General features: G+C 34.2%; 1 protein-coding gene across 1 annotated transcript in view; it reads right to left on the bottom strand.

Annotated features, from left to right (window-relative positions):
* Window positions 1-7297: 7297 nt before the first annotated feature.
* The window catches only part of LOC128992959 (intermembrane lipid transfer protein VPS13A-like), a 56470-nt gene continuing 46342 nt past the window's right edge, over window positions 7298-17425 (bottom strand). Inside the window, exons 37-44 of the mRNA XM_054416705.1 lie at window positions 17099-17251; window positions 16721-16844; window positions 15754-15783; window positions 12967-13090; window positions 12163-12229; window positions 11314-11459; window positions 10539-10656; window positions 7298-9242 (exon numbers count right to left, since the gene is read on the bottom strand). Coding sequence (XP_054272680.1) covers window positions 9099-9242; window positions 10539-10656; window positions 11314-11459; window positions 12163-12229; window positions 12967-13090; window positions 15754-15783; window positions 16721-16844; window positions 17099-17251 — 906 coding nt within the window. The 3' untranslated portion in view covers window positions 7298-9098. The remainder of the gene's footprint in view (window positions 9243-10538; window positions 10657-11313; window positions 11460-12162; window positions 12230-12966; window positions 13091-15753; window positions 15784-16720; window positions 16845-17098; window positions 17252-17425) is intronic.

Here is a 17425-nt window from a genome sequence, read left to right as displayed (position 1 = left end):
GTCAGATTTATTTACTATTTAAATAGGTAACATCAATTTTAATGATTACCTAGGTTTGCTGCTACAGGTTAAGTATTGAGGTGTGTTTTTAGCGAATTTCCCATATAGGGAATAAGCTATTACCGTAGGTCTCATGGTAAGACCTGGATCCGGGACCGATTAACTTTTTTGTTTTGAAGTCCCCAGAGGTCAAAAACACCATCCATTAAAATTTATATATATATATATATATATACATCCATTCCTACTTGGCTTAAAATATCTACTTTGTATGGTCGCCATTTCATTGAAAAGTATTAAAGTAGTCCCACGTTTTAAGGTGTCTCAAATTGATTATGGTAAAACGGCTTAATGTACAAGGATGAAATAAAATTATTTCCCACTAAGTTGACCCCAAGGAATAACATAAAAATATATTAAAGTTTTTCCAATACAGGGTGTGCCAAAAACAGAGGGTCACTAGTTTGAATCTCGGAATTTTCAAATGTAAACACATGTCATATTATACATAATTTTAAAGGTATTTATAAGACAAACATTTTGGCAAAAACAGAAATTAATTATCTTTTTCCGTTTCAAAATGGTGGCAGTTTTTTTTTCAAAAAATCAATATGTTTTTAATACTCTGGGTTTCCTATACCAATGGACTTAGCCCTTGTCTAATTGAATTTTCTTACACTTTGTGAAATTAGTTTTACTGTGATATGCTACAAGTAAAGGTTTTTTGAAATAATAAAAATAAAAAAAGTGTTTTTTTTTAGATTTTGATATGCCCATTGTTCAAAGTTTTCAAATAGCAACGTCAAGTGGCACATCATTTTATAGGTTTTGTAATTTTTAACAACTTTGTAATTTACACTTACTTCTCTTTTAGTTTTGGTGTAAATAACAAATAACCTATTTTTCCTATATTGAATGCATGTTATTTGGGTTTAACACTCAATGCAATGGCATTGGTGTTAAACCCAAATAACATGCATTTGATATAGGAAAAAAGGTTTTTTGTTATTTACACCATAACTATAGTTCGGCCGCTTAGAAAGCGGCCATATGAGGTCCATATGAGCCTCCAGCATTGGTTTAGCATTAGCGCGCAGGTCGTTTTCTAAGCGGCCGAACTATAAAGGAGATACAAAGTAAGTGTAAACTAAACTACAAAGTACAAAACCTATGAAATGATGTGCCATTTGATAGTCAAAGATATTACTTTAATAGTACCTCTTTGCATTTAGTGGAACTGCTTCATAGAAAACATAAGCTAAAAACGAGACAGCATTAGGCAGCTCCATAACACTTTTGCTCTAATTGATAAAAATACTGAAAATCCACAAATTTATACAGATTTAACCATGAAAACCATTAATAGTTTCTCTTAAACAATAAGCTATCAAAAGTTTTTATACTTTTAGTTATTTTAAACATGCCCTATATTGTTGGACATTGATCTCACAAACATGACCGCTTGACCGTACGGAAGCACTAGTTAACCATACATCTACCAAAGCAAAGTAAGCTAGACAATGTGGTTAGTATGAGAAAGTTATATTTTGGATTTATACACTGACAAAGAACATGACTTAATATACTCTTACCCCAAGTTCTCACTTTAGCTGCAGTTTTTGTAGGGATTCTTTTTGGCAAGTGGTTCGCTCTGAGATAATCTGGGTTGTAAAATTGTGTTGCTGTACACCAAAAGATAAAGATACAAAATATAAGTTTAAGATTGGTCTGGTTAAGTGGAAGACAGAGCATAGAAACAGACATGGGTAAAATGCAATCAAATGATAGGGTGAGACATATGATATGAAGAGATGCATCAAGGAAAAGGGACAAGTATGTGAACTTAAGCCAAGATTAACTTTAGGCAGGCCGAAACCACACAGCACGTCATCTAATTGAACTAACCGGAGCAGTAAATCAGCCGGGGCGGAAAAGGGGTTTCACTAGAGTGTTTGTGTCTTGTGCCGACTTTACTTGTGTAACTTTATTATAGTATGAAGTTACAGTGGTTAACAAGTCCACTTGTCCATATGAGCTGTTATTTAACTAGTCCTTTTCAGTCTTGAAAAGGTTTGGAGCCGTGACTGGTGCATTTGTTATGAACATTATGTATTTAGACCTAATTTGGTAAAGTTAACTTATTTGTTTTTTTTTTTTTGGGTTCCGCAGCTCTTTGATAAGGTCGAGGTTAAGGTTAAGTTGTTTGGTTGTAGGTTTCAGTTAATTGATGTTGAGATAAATGTTTCTGTGGCTTCAGGAGACGACGATAATTTTCCCGTGGCGGCGGGAGACGTCCAGGATTTTGCCGCGATCCTGGAAGTCTGTAAAAACGTTTCCGTGACCACAGGCGACAATGATACAAACCGCAGGAGATAATCAGGATTTTGCCGGGATGGGGGATGACTATGATGACGTTTCCGTGATTGTGAAGAAGACTATAATGTCTAAATACCGCAGGAGATGTCGTGGTCACGGAAAACTATGATGACATTTCTGTGACCTCAGGAGGCGATGATAATGTACACAAACCACACGATATATTCAGGATGACGGATGACGATGATAACATTTCTGTGACCACGGGAGACGAGGATGTCTAAAATTTTGCCATGATCGCTGTGATAGCGTTTCCATGACAACAGGAGGTGACTAAACAAACTGCAGGGGATATTAAGGATTTTGCCGGAATGGCGGATGACTATAATCACGTTTCCCTGACCATGGGAGAAGACGATAATGTATACAAGCCACAGGAGAAGTCTAGGATTTTGGCGAGGTCGCAGAAGACTATTAGATGACGTTTCTGTGACAGCGGGAGGCGATAATAATGCACACAAACCGCACGAGATATTCAGGATTTTGTCGGGATGGCGGATGACGATGATAACCTTTTTTGTGATCGTGGGAGACAACGATTGCGTCTACAATCCGCGCGAGATGTCCAGGATTTTGCCGCGATTGTGGAAGACTATGATGACGTTTTCGGGACCGCAGTAGACGATGATGATGACCACAAAAGATATTCAGGAATTTGTCACAATTCTGCAAAACAATGTTTTCATGACCTTATGTGATGATTATGGTGATGATAATAATTAAAATGATCTAGATATTTAGGATTATTATTTTGCAACAATAGCTCACACAACTTGGAATAATTAGAATTACACAAATTTGATGTCAGAAAAAAATTAAGTTGTAAGCCTTAAACTAATTGGTTATTACAGTTTACACTAAACATTCTCAAGGTAACCTGGAAACAGCTCTTAGGCCCTGTACACATGAAGGCGGCAGCCGCCGCGGTGGCCGCAGCGGCGGCCGCCTAGGACCGTACACATGGTAGCGGTTGGAGCCGCGGTTACGCTGCGGTTGCGGTGTTAATTGACCGTCACTTGACAGCCAGTACTGTATTTACCCAATTATTTTTCTTTTAAACGCATAACGCTTGACAATTCTTTTCAGCAAAAAACTCAACTAACTCTTGCTACGCAATCTTTTTTAGTTTATGTCCGAAACGTATCTTCTTTTTGTACTTCTGTAACGAACAGATCAGTGTCAAAGTTTTCTGGTTCCACAGCAGCACGCATGGTCATTTAAACTTACACTACGAGCACTACATAAACTCCAGCCACAGCTACACACTTCACCAACACAGAGAGCGATGTCCACAGGGCAAGCGCGCAGATGTCTGTGATCCTATAGTAGAAACTGCAGTCAACCGCGGCGGCTACCGCCCTCATGTGTACGCTCTCATGCCAACTCAAGTAACTCCAACCGCACGGCAGCCGCGGCGGTCGAAGGGAAATCTACGACCGCCGCGGTTAGTTGCGGTTGACTGGAAGTGGGCGGTTGCATGTGAACGGTCCCATTTGCTCCTTTGTACTTTCAACCGCCGCGGTTCCCGCAAAATAGCAACCGCGGCGGCTGCCGCCCTCATGTGTACAGGGCCTTAGAATCCAGGAAAAGCCTGGGAAAAAATTGGAATTCCACTTTTAAAACATAGAGGATTCATGGTGTTTGTCGTAGTTGTTGTAATAGCTTTGTTTACTTAAAGGGCTTTAGTAGACAATAGGTCCTACATTAAATAAAACGAGGATATACATTTGGTTAAGTTTATTACTGATTAATAAGCGTATTTGCCAATGTTTTACACTCAGTATGATGGATAACATTAACTTTGGTTTCTTCGCTGCACTCGCAGATTTATCAACAGTTAACATCAACAACTTAGGAATAACTAACTGTTATCATATTTCTATTATCACTATGAAACAATAATATAAAATAATATATTATTAAATTAAAACAAAAAATATCAATGAAACAATATCTTATCTTACAGTTTAGAGGTATTTACACTTAAATTATAATAACATTTACTAACATAAGGAATAGTAAAAGGTAATAAATAAATGTTTGAAATACTACAACCATATTCATGTCCAACAAAAGAATCATTCATCAATGACCATCAAATGAATGACCAGTATGCATGATAAACATTGGTGGAATAATATTTTTATTTCATGGCCTTAATCCCAAACATTAATATTTGATTAAAACTAAAATGCTAATTCAGTTGTGTTAGCTTTTCAACATTTCAAAAGAGAATGAGAATATCAATTATCAATATATGCAAAAGGCAATTAAACATTGCTAACATTCCAAACTTTTATTAATATAAAAAAACTAGAAAATCAATTTATTATTGAAAGAAAAAATAGTTTTTTTTAACTTACAATTAACTTTAGTCTGAGATTACTTATTTTAGCACACTGCATCATTGACTGTAGATACTGAAGGAATCATCCTATACATTGATCCAACTATATCAGGAATTTGGCATTTTTTTGACAAAGAATTCCTTCACCCCGCCTAATAATAGTAGTAGTTTGTGAACACAACTCTAATAATTTGACTGAAAAATGTAAATACATGATAAGAGCGGTTGGTTTTTAAATATGATTACATCGTTTAGTGTTTAATTATGTTTCAATAGTTGAAATAAAATGTTTTTGTTTTAATATAGACATTCACAGGAAATTATGTGTCTTTAAGTTTTAAAATACAATTTTGAACTTCTTATTACATGTTGAATGTGATGAACCTAACTTAAAATTTTATGTGATATCATTCATCAATAACCTTTTGCCTTTACTCGGCTACCAAATTCTCTGTTCGTTTCAATTATTTGTCCTAGCATTTAATTATATTGAGGGCCTTCAAACGCATTGTGCATATACCAAATAACAGTGTACATAGGCTATCACAAAGCCACAGGAAAACATTTCCCTAAAGCGGATGTGTGAAAATATTTAATTACTTAAATCAGCTGATTATGTTCTAACAACTGCTGTTTTAACTACACAACAATTGACGGTTTGAAACACAAAGCAGACTTACTTTAGCGATGTTTGCTTCAGTATCTAAAATAAGTCAATTATATTTTATTCTAACATCATTTGTTACCTATTTTTTAAGTCACCAAACTTAAAGTTTTATTATTTATTATTAAGTTTAATTATACTAGTTTTTAATACAAAGCAACAGAAATTTTAAAATTTCATATGTCAGTACTCTTTCAGTGAAAAAAGTACAGACAGCAATAATTCAAGTTTAATCTTAATATTTGCCTAGACATTGAGAAGATGATTTACAAAAAGAAAGCAAGACAAAAGTCACATGGGATGTTTTAGAGGAGGAGAACACTATTTTTACAATTAAAAGAGAGAGTAATCTTTAAAAAATACTATGGTGGTTTTGTTCGCTGACTTATTAAACATTGATCTTGAACAAAAAAGTACCAAAATTGGGCATTTTGTAAAATAATTTGACCAACAATAAAATATACTAATTAACTATTAATAGGGTTGGAATTGGAAACTAATTGAATATAACTTAGTATAACATTTGCATGGTTCATCTCTAAAATATATAAATATATAGATTTAAATGGAAAGTATAAAAACTGATACAGAAGTAAATTTTAGAAATTAAATGTGTTACATTTTCTTAAACCTATCACATTAACAGTTAAGCAATGATATGTTACACATCAAAAACCTAAGCTTTAAACACTTAAACGACTTATTTACACTGAAATGTACAACAATTGCTAGGAATATTTTATTTCTTATTGATATAATATATGTGTTATGTTTCTTCAATAATTTAAATTATTGTTTTAAGACTGTACCTTCATTTTTTTACTTATGGAACTTTCACATAAATTTCTCAGTAATAAACTTTTCTTCCTACTTATGCATTATTTTGTGATTTTTAGCTAGAAGACTAGTAATAAATCCAGAAGAGAACTAACTAATGTAATTTTAATAACAGTTTAATGTTGATAAACTTGAACATGCTTTCAAAAGGATATAAAAAGTTATGTTAATCCAGAAACAATAAATATAGAAGTATGGAATAACCACTATTGAAGTTCAAACATTACAGATTTTAACAGGATATAATTGGTAAAGCTAATCTAAATTTGGAATATAAATATTTTGTGCCATTAGTAGATTTGGGATACTAATTTATTCATCAGTCATTATTTTAAAAAGTTGTATGTTTGTTTAGTAATATTTTTTACACAATATTCTCTTCTATCTGTTAGTCTATGGTTAACATGGAATCAATTTCCCATATCTGATTTACATTTGTGTAAAAAATTAGATGCCGTATTAGGTGTAACAACAAGCAATATAAGTAAATAGTTAACCCAAATACGATCGGAGAGTTAAATTATTGGAAATCTTAATCATAGTTCCCTCAGATATTGTATCAGTACTTACGGTAGCCTAACTCTTACACAATGCCTGGTACCTTCAAAAATAGGTCGCCAACCATTTAAAATTAAACGCTAGCCTTAAAATCTCTAAAATATAGTTAGGAATTATTGAATGAGTAGTTAACTGATAATTTGTAAATTAGTAATTGACTGGTAAATCAATGTTATATTTATTTACAAATTGAGCAGTTGTGAGTATTTTAAAACTGGAGCTGCAATAATAATAACAATCTATTGTTAATGTTTTATTACTGACTGAGGATACATTGTGAGTGCTTTTCATTTGTAAATAAAATTGAATTCATATTGTTAATTCCCTTAAGATTTTCCTGTATAATTCCAGCTAATAATTTAGTTTGGGATAAAGCATTATAAAATTATGTCTACAGTCAGTAACAGATGTTGATATAATCTATAGATTGTCCTAGGCCATTATATCAGTATATTGGAATAACTTTTTTTTAAATACACGAGTAAAAAAAGTGTTAAATGTGAATTGTGAAGCTAAAATAAATTACAATAGGCAATTGTCAGTGGATTATGGAAAACCAAAACTGATTAACAACTAATAGTTTTTGCTGATGTATTCATGAAATAAATATTTTTCAAATGTCAAGTTTGAAATGTAAAATGACTTACCTTTACCTATTTAGTGTAACAAGCATCGAACATTTAAACATGTTAAGTCCACTCATTTAGAATCTGCACAGATTATAACATAGTTATTGTAGTTTCCTGAGTCCTACTCAATATACACATTCTTGATACAAACAATGCTATTTCCACATATTTTTATAGATTAAGGCATTTAAACAGGCTTAATTTTATAGTTAATTTTTACCGTCAAAAACCGAGCTAACACGTTGGTTGATGAACCTTGACTAGAAAACCCTAATGATGCAACGGGTGATGAACCAAGTAGCGTAACAAGTAGAAATCGTAAGCTCGAGAAACAATTTAATCTCGTTTTTACAAAATCAATTACTCCAGGAAACATTCATCCTAATATCTACCTCTACGTTTAACATCATAAAATATAATCTGCGGTTATTCCTAAGACTAGAGCACTTGACATAGAGTCGTTGCAGGAATGTTTTATACAATAAGCACATTTGTGCCAAGTGAATGTAGGACTAGGCATCATCACAGCCATGTATATAGCCGAGTCAGTTGGACAGCAAGTATGCGGAGCAATATGTCAGTTCTTTTTTTTTTTAAACAAAAAACCCTTAAATTAAAGTTTATCGTTTTGTTCAGAAAGCAATTAACTATGGATGAAATCAACCCAGAAACTAAATTTAGAAAACATCTCGATTTCACTGTTATATTTAAGATTAGACCGGTTAATTCTCAGAAAATGAAAATATTGTCGGATTTCAATGTAAGAGCTAGTACTGCCACCAAAAATAATTTAAATTTGGAATTACTGTTCAGTTCCTTCCTAAGGATGATCATACCTCAAATAAAAAATAATGCTGAACACCCTTTTATACAATAGAACTTACATTGATAGTGCCATGGATAAAACACACTCCCTTAGTAGATTTCTCATCGTTTTTGAACAGCTGAAAACAATTTTATTGATAGTTCTGTCCGGTGCACTGTAGAGGTCGTGTTTAGTTTACATTTTGTTTCTTGATAGTCATTTAAAACCTCGTTTAACCAAATAAAACGATCTTATCATAAACAATAACTCGACCACGTCATATAACCAAACAGGAAAGCCCAAATCATGAAATTAACCCTAAAATAATAGAAACAACATTTTGTCAAAAAACTTGTGTTGGTTAGTCTATGATAGAACCATTGACTTGGATACTGAAGTAGACATCCCACTTCCCATCTATATGGACCAGCTGTAACAACTTTCTAATTCAATTGAACATAGTTCAGTTGGCCACCATAGAGTGTGCTAATGTCATAATTCGATTTTCTACATTAGTTTATTAGTTTTGTTTTTTACTTTGATAGTCGATGTATTATTAAACATATACTTGTGTTATTTGTGATAAGTTGTCCTTCTGGACTTTTGGTTTAAGGTTAAAAAGTTGGTGCATTCAACAGAAGTCAACAGACATCAGCAAACTAAGTCGGTGACTCAATTAAATTATATTCTCCTTTATGCTAAAACTGACTACAACTGTAACATGGGAATGGGAAATCTACTCTCATCAATGATAGTCAAAACAAGTCCTGAAACAATAGAACAGAATATAAAAACGTATTACATACACACTCAAACCCATGACTGACCATTGCTCTACATACATCCATCACCAGACTGACTCAGCGCAATGCTAGCGTAACTCTACAACTCCACACTAGGGCAAGGCTTGTCCTCCATGTTGAGTATCAGCACAGTCTCCACTTTGTTCTGCAGCCACTGCAGCACAGCCGTCTCCTTGCTCTGGACGAAACGTTCATCTCCCGACAACAAGTTGAAGCTCTCGTCCTGCAACAAAACAATCAACAGGATTATGCATATTCATTTTGGAACTTTATGCAAACCGGTGGGTCGGCTTTTTATGTAAACTACAACAGATAGAGTAACTGCAGTGTCGTGAAACCACAGTGTTATTCTCTGTTTCGTCAATGGTTTAACTCTAAAAACCAATTGTAGTTTCAACTACCTAATCTGCCTTGTCATCTTTTTGCAACCTTGTTAAACTAATTACCAACCAATTTTTATTAATTAGATGATGAGAAGAGTGCCAAAATGAGCAATTAATTAGGTTTAAGGCAGATTAAGGTAGTGTAATCTTTGAGATATTTTACCTACTGTGATCCAGACAGAGAACGCTCACAAATATTCAATAAGGTTACTTTTTAGGCATACAAGATTTTAGAATACTCATGAATTCAATATCATAAAATATATAGAAAAATAGATACATTTGTATTTGCGAGTGAAGTCATTAAAACTGTACTGTACCTTCAAATCACTTTAATCATACACAGATAAAAAACTTGTACATAAAATAATTTTGTAAACACTTACAAACAGGAGCAACTTCGTTTTACAATTGACAATAATCACTTGTGTTTGCAAAAGTTTTGGCAAATTTTATCCAATGATACTGGGCTTATTCTGATGTGTTTAAATTTGTTGGCGGTGTTCGTAATATTCCTGCTTGTGGCCTCAAAATGGCAACTGAACGACAAGTGATCCAAGATATTGTATCAGATTACTTTGGGGGGGAAATATGTTGTTAATTATGCATCATTTTAGAAATGACAAACCAATTCCGAGAAGTCCTATTACAAAGATGTTGATAATCACATACTAGTTAACTCACCTGTCTGACTTTATATGTAAGCTTGTCGCCTTTTAATGTCAAATTACTTTGGGGGGACAAATATGTTGTTAATTATGAATCATTTTAGATATAACAAACCAATTCCGAGAAGCCCTATTACAAAGATGTTGATCATCTATACGACTATCCGCAGTACTATCCTGATAATTAGACCAATTCGTAAATTACAAGGAAAAAATGTGGTTCGGATTCCACTATAAACTGTCACTGTCACTGTTTGTAGGTCCCTTAGTTGCCATTAGCTGTATGGGCTATTAATTAACAGCTGTGTCTAAGGAACATGTCGGCCTTAGTCACTAACAAGACTACAAGATCGCGCCACTCATCCTACACTCATCCTTCACTCATATTTGGGTTAAAATACGCACATAGTGGCGTCCCCATCTTAAATAATTGATAATTGATAATTGATCACATACTAGGTAACTCACCTGTCTGACTTTAAACGTAAGCTTGCCGCCTTGTAATGTCGGAACGGCCATGATGTCGTCAACTCTAACCATCCAGTCAATCTCCCATGCCCGACACTTCTCTACCAGAAACACGTGTCTGTAAAAGGCAACAACCTTACAGTTACACAAACACATGTACAATACAACCAAGGACACCAGCTTCTTATCTGTGTCACAATCATTTAGACATGCAATAGTAATCTTTTGAGCTTGTGGTACCATCTTATCCATCCATCTTATTTGCACAATATTTCAAATAAGTTTCTCAGTGGACACACTGCAAACATGACTGGCAAAAGTCCTGAATTGAGGTGCAACAAAAAAATAATTTTGCACACTTTCGCTTGATTACACCATGCTCTGCTCTGCCACAGACATATGTGAGTTCCTAAAGAGTTGCACACCTAACTGAGGCAGGATTCAACCAATCATCAGATCTAATGGATTGCCACAATAACAATACTTGTAAACCCAAAACCCAAACCTGGTAGTTCTAAGCGAATTTCCCAGATTGTGATACTGTACGTTGTCACGTCAGATATACATTTCAGCAGTTTTTAATGCGTGTATAAACTGATGAAAGATAATTGAAATGATTTGTTGTAGAATATACATGACTAAAAAAATTAGATTTCATATGAATAGTTGTAAATGAAAGGCTACTCATGATTAATATTTCTCCCTTTGGTGCTAACTACGTAGATACGTTTAAAGCAGATATGTTTGTAGGACGGGAATGAACGTTTTGACTGACTGTAAAGTGACGAGCAGAGTAGACTTGCACTCGAGGGAGAGTGTCGCGTGAGCCCAGTAGATGTCAGTGTCAGCGTAATGTCCCTTGCTGAGGGTGTTAAGCAGCTGCATGCCCGTCGCCTCGTACAGGGAGAACGGCTTGATACCCTGCGACAGACAACACACATAAGATTTGAGAAAACACATCTAGTGTTAATAGATAAATTCATCAGATACAAAGTGATACAAGCCTGCCACTAAATTTCATCAATACAAATCACGCTTGTATGGACTGTATAAATTAGAATGGCATGTAGGAAAGAGTGAGGTAAAGGCTCCCATAAACACTGAGAGTCACACCACAAGACATTAGAGCTAGTAAATTAATCCAACGAAGATTGATTGTTTAGATGACTTGACAGAATAATAAAAGTGACAGTGGTGGCGGAAGGGTTCTTGTACACATGTGCATCCTGCTCAAAACTCTAATAGGGAAAATCTATACTGTACTCCTTGTAGCTCACTCCTTGTTTTGCTGGATACATTTCACACTCAAGCCCAGAAGCCCATGTGAAGAGGTTATTGCAAGTTAAAAGTGGAGGTTAAGAGGCACCCACTCTCGTAAAAAAAATAAATATTACATTGACTTGTAATTATTACATTTGAAATGATTTATCCATCTGTCAACAAACTGATTCAAAATCAAATATTTGAGAGAATAACTCTTGGTAAATGTTAATCTTTTAATGCATAATGGGGGTTTTAAGTTAAAAGTACAAAATTTCATTTTTTTACGTTGATGTAACTTGCAAAATAATTAATAATTATTACACAGAGTACAAAGTTACATTATACGATTGTTATTACTCACCAAGTAAGGGTTTGCGTATCTGGGCAGCCTAGTACGGAAAATGATATCCTCACCCATTTCAGATGCTCTGAAAAAAAAAAAAAAAAACATTAATCTGCATATTCTGCAGAGGTAAGTGGTCTTTCAACATAAAAGAATTAGTTGGACCCTATGCAAGATTTGTTGTGCTTGAAAAATTTGTACCAGGATGGCTAGGAAGGTAGTAAACTAAACAAATGCACAGGGTTGAAATAAGTTAGGAGCAGCAATCTGTCACAGTAAAAACTGTGCAAATTTACTTATAATCTGTTTAAAATAGCCAGCTTATTTAATCCAAGTTGCTTGGTAAAGCAGTTTAGCTAAACCATCTTTTTTTACAATTAATTTATTTTTAAAAGAGAAAACTAGATGGTGGAACTCTGAACCAATAATTTGTAAATAGATAACAGTTTAAAATGTCCATGATATTGTGTGATTACCCATGCAACTTTACCTTTGCAATTTTACCAGAACCCAGTTTTATCTTAGGTAAATGTTTTCCACAGACAGTGTCAACTCTATTAAATTCAAACTTGCCTGCCTCCTTGAATGGGATAACACTTCAGACCATGACCAGATAGAACTTATGTTTAAATCGTGGCAATCACTGAATCTGACACTCTAGTCCTGCGTATTTACTCAGTTATCCTAAGCCATTTTTTACTTTATACATTAGATAGGAAAGTTGTGTTCTCAGACCAACACAAGGATGTTGAATCATTGTTATAATTAATAGCCTAAGTTTTGTATTTTTTATATATTTTTGGAATGATTTGATTTACTTACCGTTTGATTCCGTCGTTGGCCATGGCCACACAATCCGCTACACCCCCGGAAGGTTTAGTCAGAAGACCCATCAGACCTTTGCCAACTCCTCTGAAGAAGCTTTCCACACCTTCTTGTTGGGACCCTAAACAATTTGATAGTCAATGATAGCACAAACGTTGAATGAAAAAAGGCCAAAATGTCTTTTAGAAAAAGAAAATTTATTTTCATCACATAGGCCCTAACGACATTTTGCTTAAAACTTAATAAATGATTTTAGTTATATTTGGTTACAAATACTGTAGCTGTTTTGTATCTTACACTGAGTGGTTGCACTCTGATAAAATAATCTTGTCTTACATTTATAAAACAACATTACTGATAAAATGTTTAGATTTTAAATATGCAAATATCATCTATTCTATAACAATAATGTTCCAAAAATCATCAGCAAAGCTCAAATTAAAATTATTTTAGTCATATTTTCAAAATCTTATATATTAAACAAACTTGGGTTTTCTTTTCCACAAATTAGCCATCAAGCATCGGCATATAATTATCTATATAGTATCACTCAGTTTATACGTAAAGGAAAATTGCTCCCCATGTATTTCTTATGAGAGTTAAATTTGGTTTCTCTTTGTCGAGTTTGTTTGGCTCTTCTATCCGACCGATTTCATGATTGAGTTCTCAAATTGAAGTTATGCACGCACAGATTAGCCATCAAGCATCGGCATATAATTATCAATAGTATCACTCGGTTTATACGTAAACAAAAATTGCTCCCCATGTATTTCTTATGGGAGTTAAATTTGGTTTCTCTTTGCCGAGTTCGTTTGGCTCTTCTACCCAACCGATTTTCATAATGGAGGTCTCAAATTGAAGGTATGCACGCATAGATTAGCCATCAAGCATTGGCATATATTGATCTATAATCCCACTCGGCTTATATGTAAACGAACTTTGCTCCCCATGTATTTCTTATGGGAGTTAAATTTGGTTTCTCTTTGTCGAGTTTGTTTGGCTCTTCTTTCCGACCGATTTCATGATTGAGGTCTCAAATTGCATGCACGCCAAGTTTTCACATAAAGCATGGGCAAATATTTACCTACTGTATTACTCGACCAAAACACATAGTTTGATTTATTTTCAAATTCTTACTTCAATGTAAAATGTACCTTCACCAGTTATAATTATAGGGATAGGGATATTAAGATAAATCTCAGCAGCATATGTTAAAACATGCAGAAACACCTAACATGCATTGTATTACCTGATGTACCCTTAGGTAAATATGGAATGTATCCAGGGTTATAGTTTTTGAATTGAATGGACAAAACAGTACAAGTACACCGATATCTGTCAACTACCCCACACACAGGAGTTTACTTAATTTGTTGTGAATATTTCTTTGCAAGTTTAAAAGCCATTTGTTTTTATCACCTAAGAAAAATTTGTATAAAGTCTTTATATACAATAAATTTTGAAATTAATTTGTATTTTTGATCCTACACTAATCAATATTGTAAATTATTACTTGTAGTTGTAGAGGAACAAAGATTTATTATTTATTTCGTATTATATAGAAAAATATGAACATACCTCGTAGGGGTAGCAGAATTTTATTCCCCAGAGAAAAACTGATGTCAGCCTAGGGGGTAAAATTCCGGCTGCGGAACTTTTGAGTTGCACAACCAATATGAGTTGAATGAATTAAAGGTGGAATCAAACATATCTTTTAACAGTTGTGAATTTAATCAAAACAATTAAATAAAATGATAAAACGTAGGCTACCACATAGTTGTGCTAAATATGAAATTTAATTTGTTTGGATTATCCGTCTGAAATTGTGAAATTCTTTAAGCATTTTGACAGTTCTGCTGGTTTAACTTGAAATGTCAACATTAAGGTAAACGTTGTGGGTTTTCTCATCCTGCCATGGAGACCAATCAATATTTAATTTTGCAAAATATTTCTATTTCTCTCAAATACGTACATTATGTACAAAATGAATGATTCTCACAAATTTCTATAACTGGAGAGGGAGTAAATTTCCAGAGGAGTAAAGTTATGACATAGCTACTCGGATAATTTTACGTGGGGGTAAAAATTTGAGGGGAAAATTCCAGGGGGAAAATCCGGGGGTAAAATTTAAAAAGTAAACTTCTGGGGGTAAAAATCAGGCTATACACCTACAGGTTGTCTAAAACCCTAGTTATTTGGGCAGGGGTAAAATTTCGGCTCATATTGCTAATCTAATTTATCACGCTCTGTGGGTAAAATTTAAAATTCCGCCTGCGGACAAACTCAAGAGCGCTCAGGTTATTATGTCATAGTGACATCGACATCACCTTTGCTCTGGGGGTTAAATTCCAGCGACCCACCTCACACTCTAATAAAAGGTTTCCACCTTTAATAATCACAAATATTTAAGTGGTTCTTGCTTTGACTTTTTAACACATAACTATCTGAAGATAATTCTACTGGAATGAATTAAGGAGTTACGTGTAATTTCACTGTCCACAAGTTTAGTAAAGGCATCATAGCTACCTCCACCCAGAAAATTATAAGTATAAGTATAAGTATAAGTAAAATTCATAGTTGTTAATCATTCATTGTTCGGAGATTTTTTCCAACAGACCTTGTATTTTCACATTGGATTTTTTTTGTTCTGGATGATTGCGATCCAATCAGTTCTTGATTCTACTGATGACTAGTAATAAAATGTTCTGTAATATTTGGTTTTGCAAAGCAAACAAATCGAAGCTGAGATGCAAAGCGAAAAACAATGGGATATGAGAGACGTACCTTGCCATTGTTTTGAGAACACGTTGCCGTCTGCAGCAACATAGAACAACAAACTGTTACTACGCTAACAACCAACGACCACAACAACATGCTTACAACCATCCGAGGGAGGACAAAACAATATCAACAATCAGTGCTATCAGAACTGTCGTGAGTGATAACATGAAGTCATGGTTAGGCAATCTATACACCAAGTTATTCCTCTAATTTAGAGGGTAGTTTAGAAAGTAGTTTATAGAACTATAGAAGAGGAAAATCATACAGGTTTGTAGATCAATTTATATGTATTCAAATAAAAATCAAATTAAAGTTCAAAAACCTCAGAAAAAAATCAATGGGTTTCTAGCTTTCTTGTAGAAAACGTTTTTAAAATGATTTTTTATTAAAAAGTTAAAAACTTTTAAAAACAAAATTAAAAAAAAAACTTTTGACGAAATGATGAAAAATAAAATCAATTCCTATTCTAAGGTCACAGTACGAACGAGAACGTTTTCCAGTTTTTCAACATTTTGCTAATCCAAGATTGTGAAAATGTCTAAAATAATTCTTAAAACAAATGTCGGCCTATGCAATAATTTAATTATCCATTCAAATGTTTGCCAATAGATTTAATTGTGTTTAAAGTGCAGTGCATTAAAGTATTTTTTAATGCCTATACATTATTACTTGGATAACTCTACTCAATATTTTTTCTTAAGTCCATATAAAAAACTCATAAAGAGTACAAAATTTACGATTCACCTTAAAATTAAGACAACATTTAAACCTATTCATCAATCATAAAAATAAAAAGGTGTGTGCACTTTAAATACTCTCGTAAGAGGGCTATAAAACAGTTACAACATTTTAAATTAAGTTTATTGTTTAATTACTCAACAACTATTTAAGGATGACAAATCAATAAAGTAGAGTTCCGTTTGAGTGTGCTAGTTAAATACATGCTTCTCTCTGGTGAGACTGTACTCACCGATGATGCTAGGTTTCATTATGATGCCCGACAGGCCCAGAGCAACGCCCATCTCAAATGTGCGACTACTCAGAATGAGAGCATCTGGTAACTCACTGGACAACTGGAGACACAGTCTTCTTTTCTATTATTAACAAGTAAAGAAAATCAGCTGTTGGTATAACATCAAAATGAAAAAATACATCAGTCCCAGCTTCTTCTCCATAAGGAAATTCGCTAATAAGAAAGAAAATAGGGTGTTGGCAGAAGCATTGTCTTTGTCTAAAACAAACTTATTCAGCAATGTTATTTTTTAATAAAATTGGCATTAGCTGGTCCATGAGGACGATAAGTCTACTTCTGTAGCCAAAATTAAATTGTTTTCAAGTATGACATTACCTTCTTGAAGTCATCGTCAAAGTTGACAGTGTGTGTAATGGACGAGGTTATGAGAGTGTTGGTGAGAGCAGAGCCACCCATTGTGTGTCCCATCATAACCTGCGCTGCCTGTGCCAGCCCCTCACCAAACTCCTCAGGACTCTCTAGTGTACCCTGCAAACACATCAACAGAGATGAACGGAGTGATGAGAGTGTTGGTGAGAGCAGAGCCACCCATTGTGTGTCCCATCATAACCTGCGCTGCCTGTGCCAATCCCTCACCAAACTCCTCAGGGCTCTCTAGTGTACCCTGCAAACACATCAACAGAGATGAACGGAGTGATGAGA

This window comes from Macrosteles quadrilineatus, unplaced genomic scaffold (assembly GCF_028750875.1).
Source record: "Macrosteles quadrilineatus isolate MER2022 unplaced genomic scaffold, UCM_ALF_1.0 Scaffold_4__1_contigs__length_99947679, whole genome shotgun sequence".
In the NCBI taxonomy this organism is placed as follows: Eukaryota; Metazoa; Arthropoda; class Insecta; order Hemiptera; family Cicadellidae; genus Macrosteles; species Macrosteles quadrilineatus.
The sequence above is the reverse complement of the archived record's forward strand: the minus strand, read 5'-3'. Positions and strand labels throughout refer to the sequence as shown.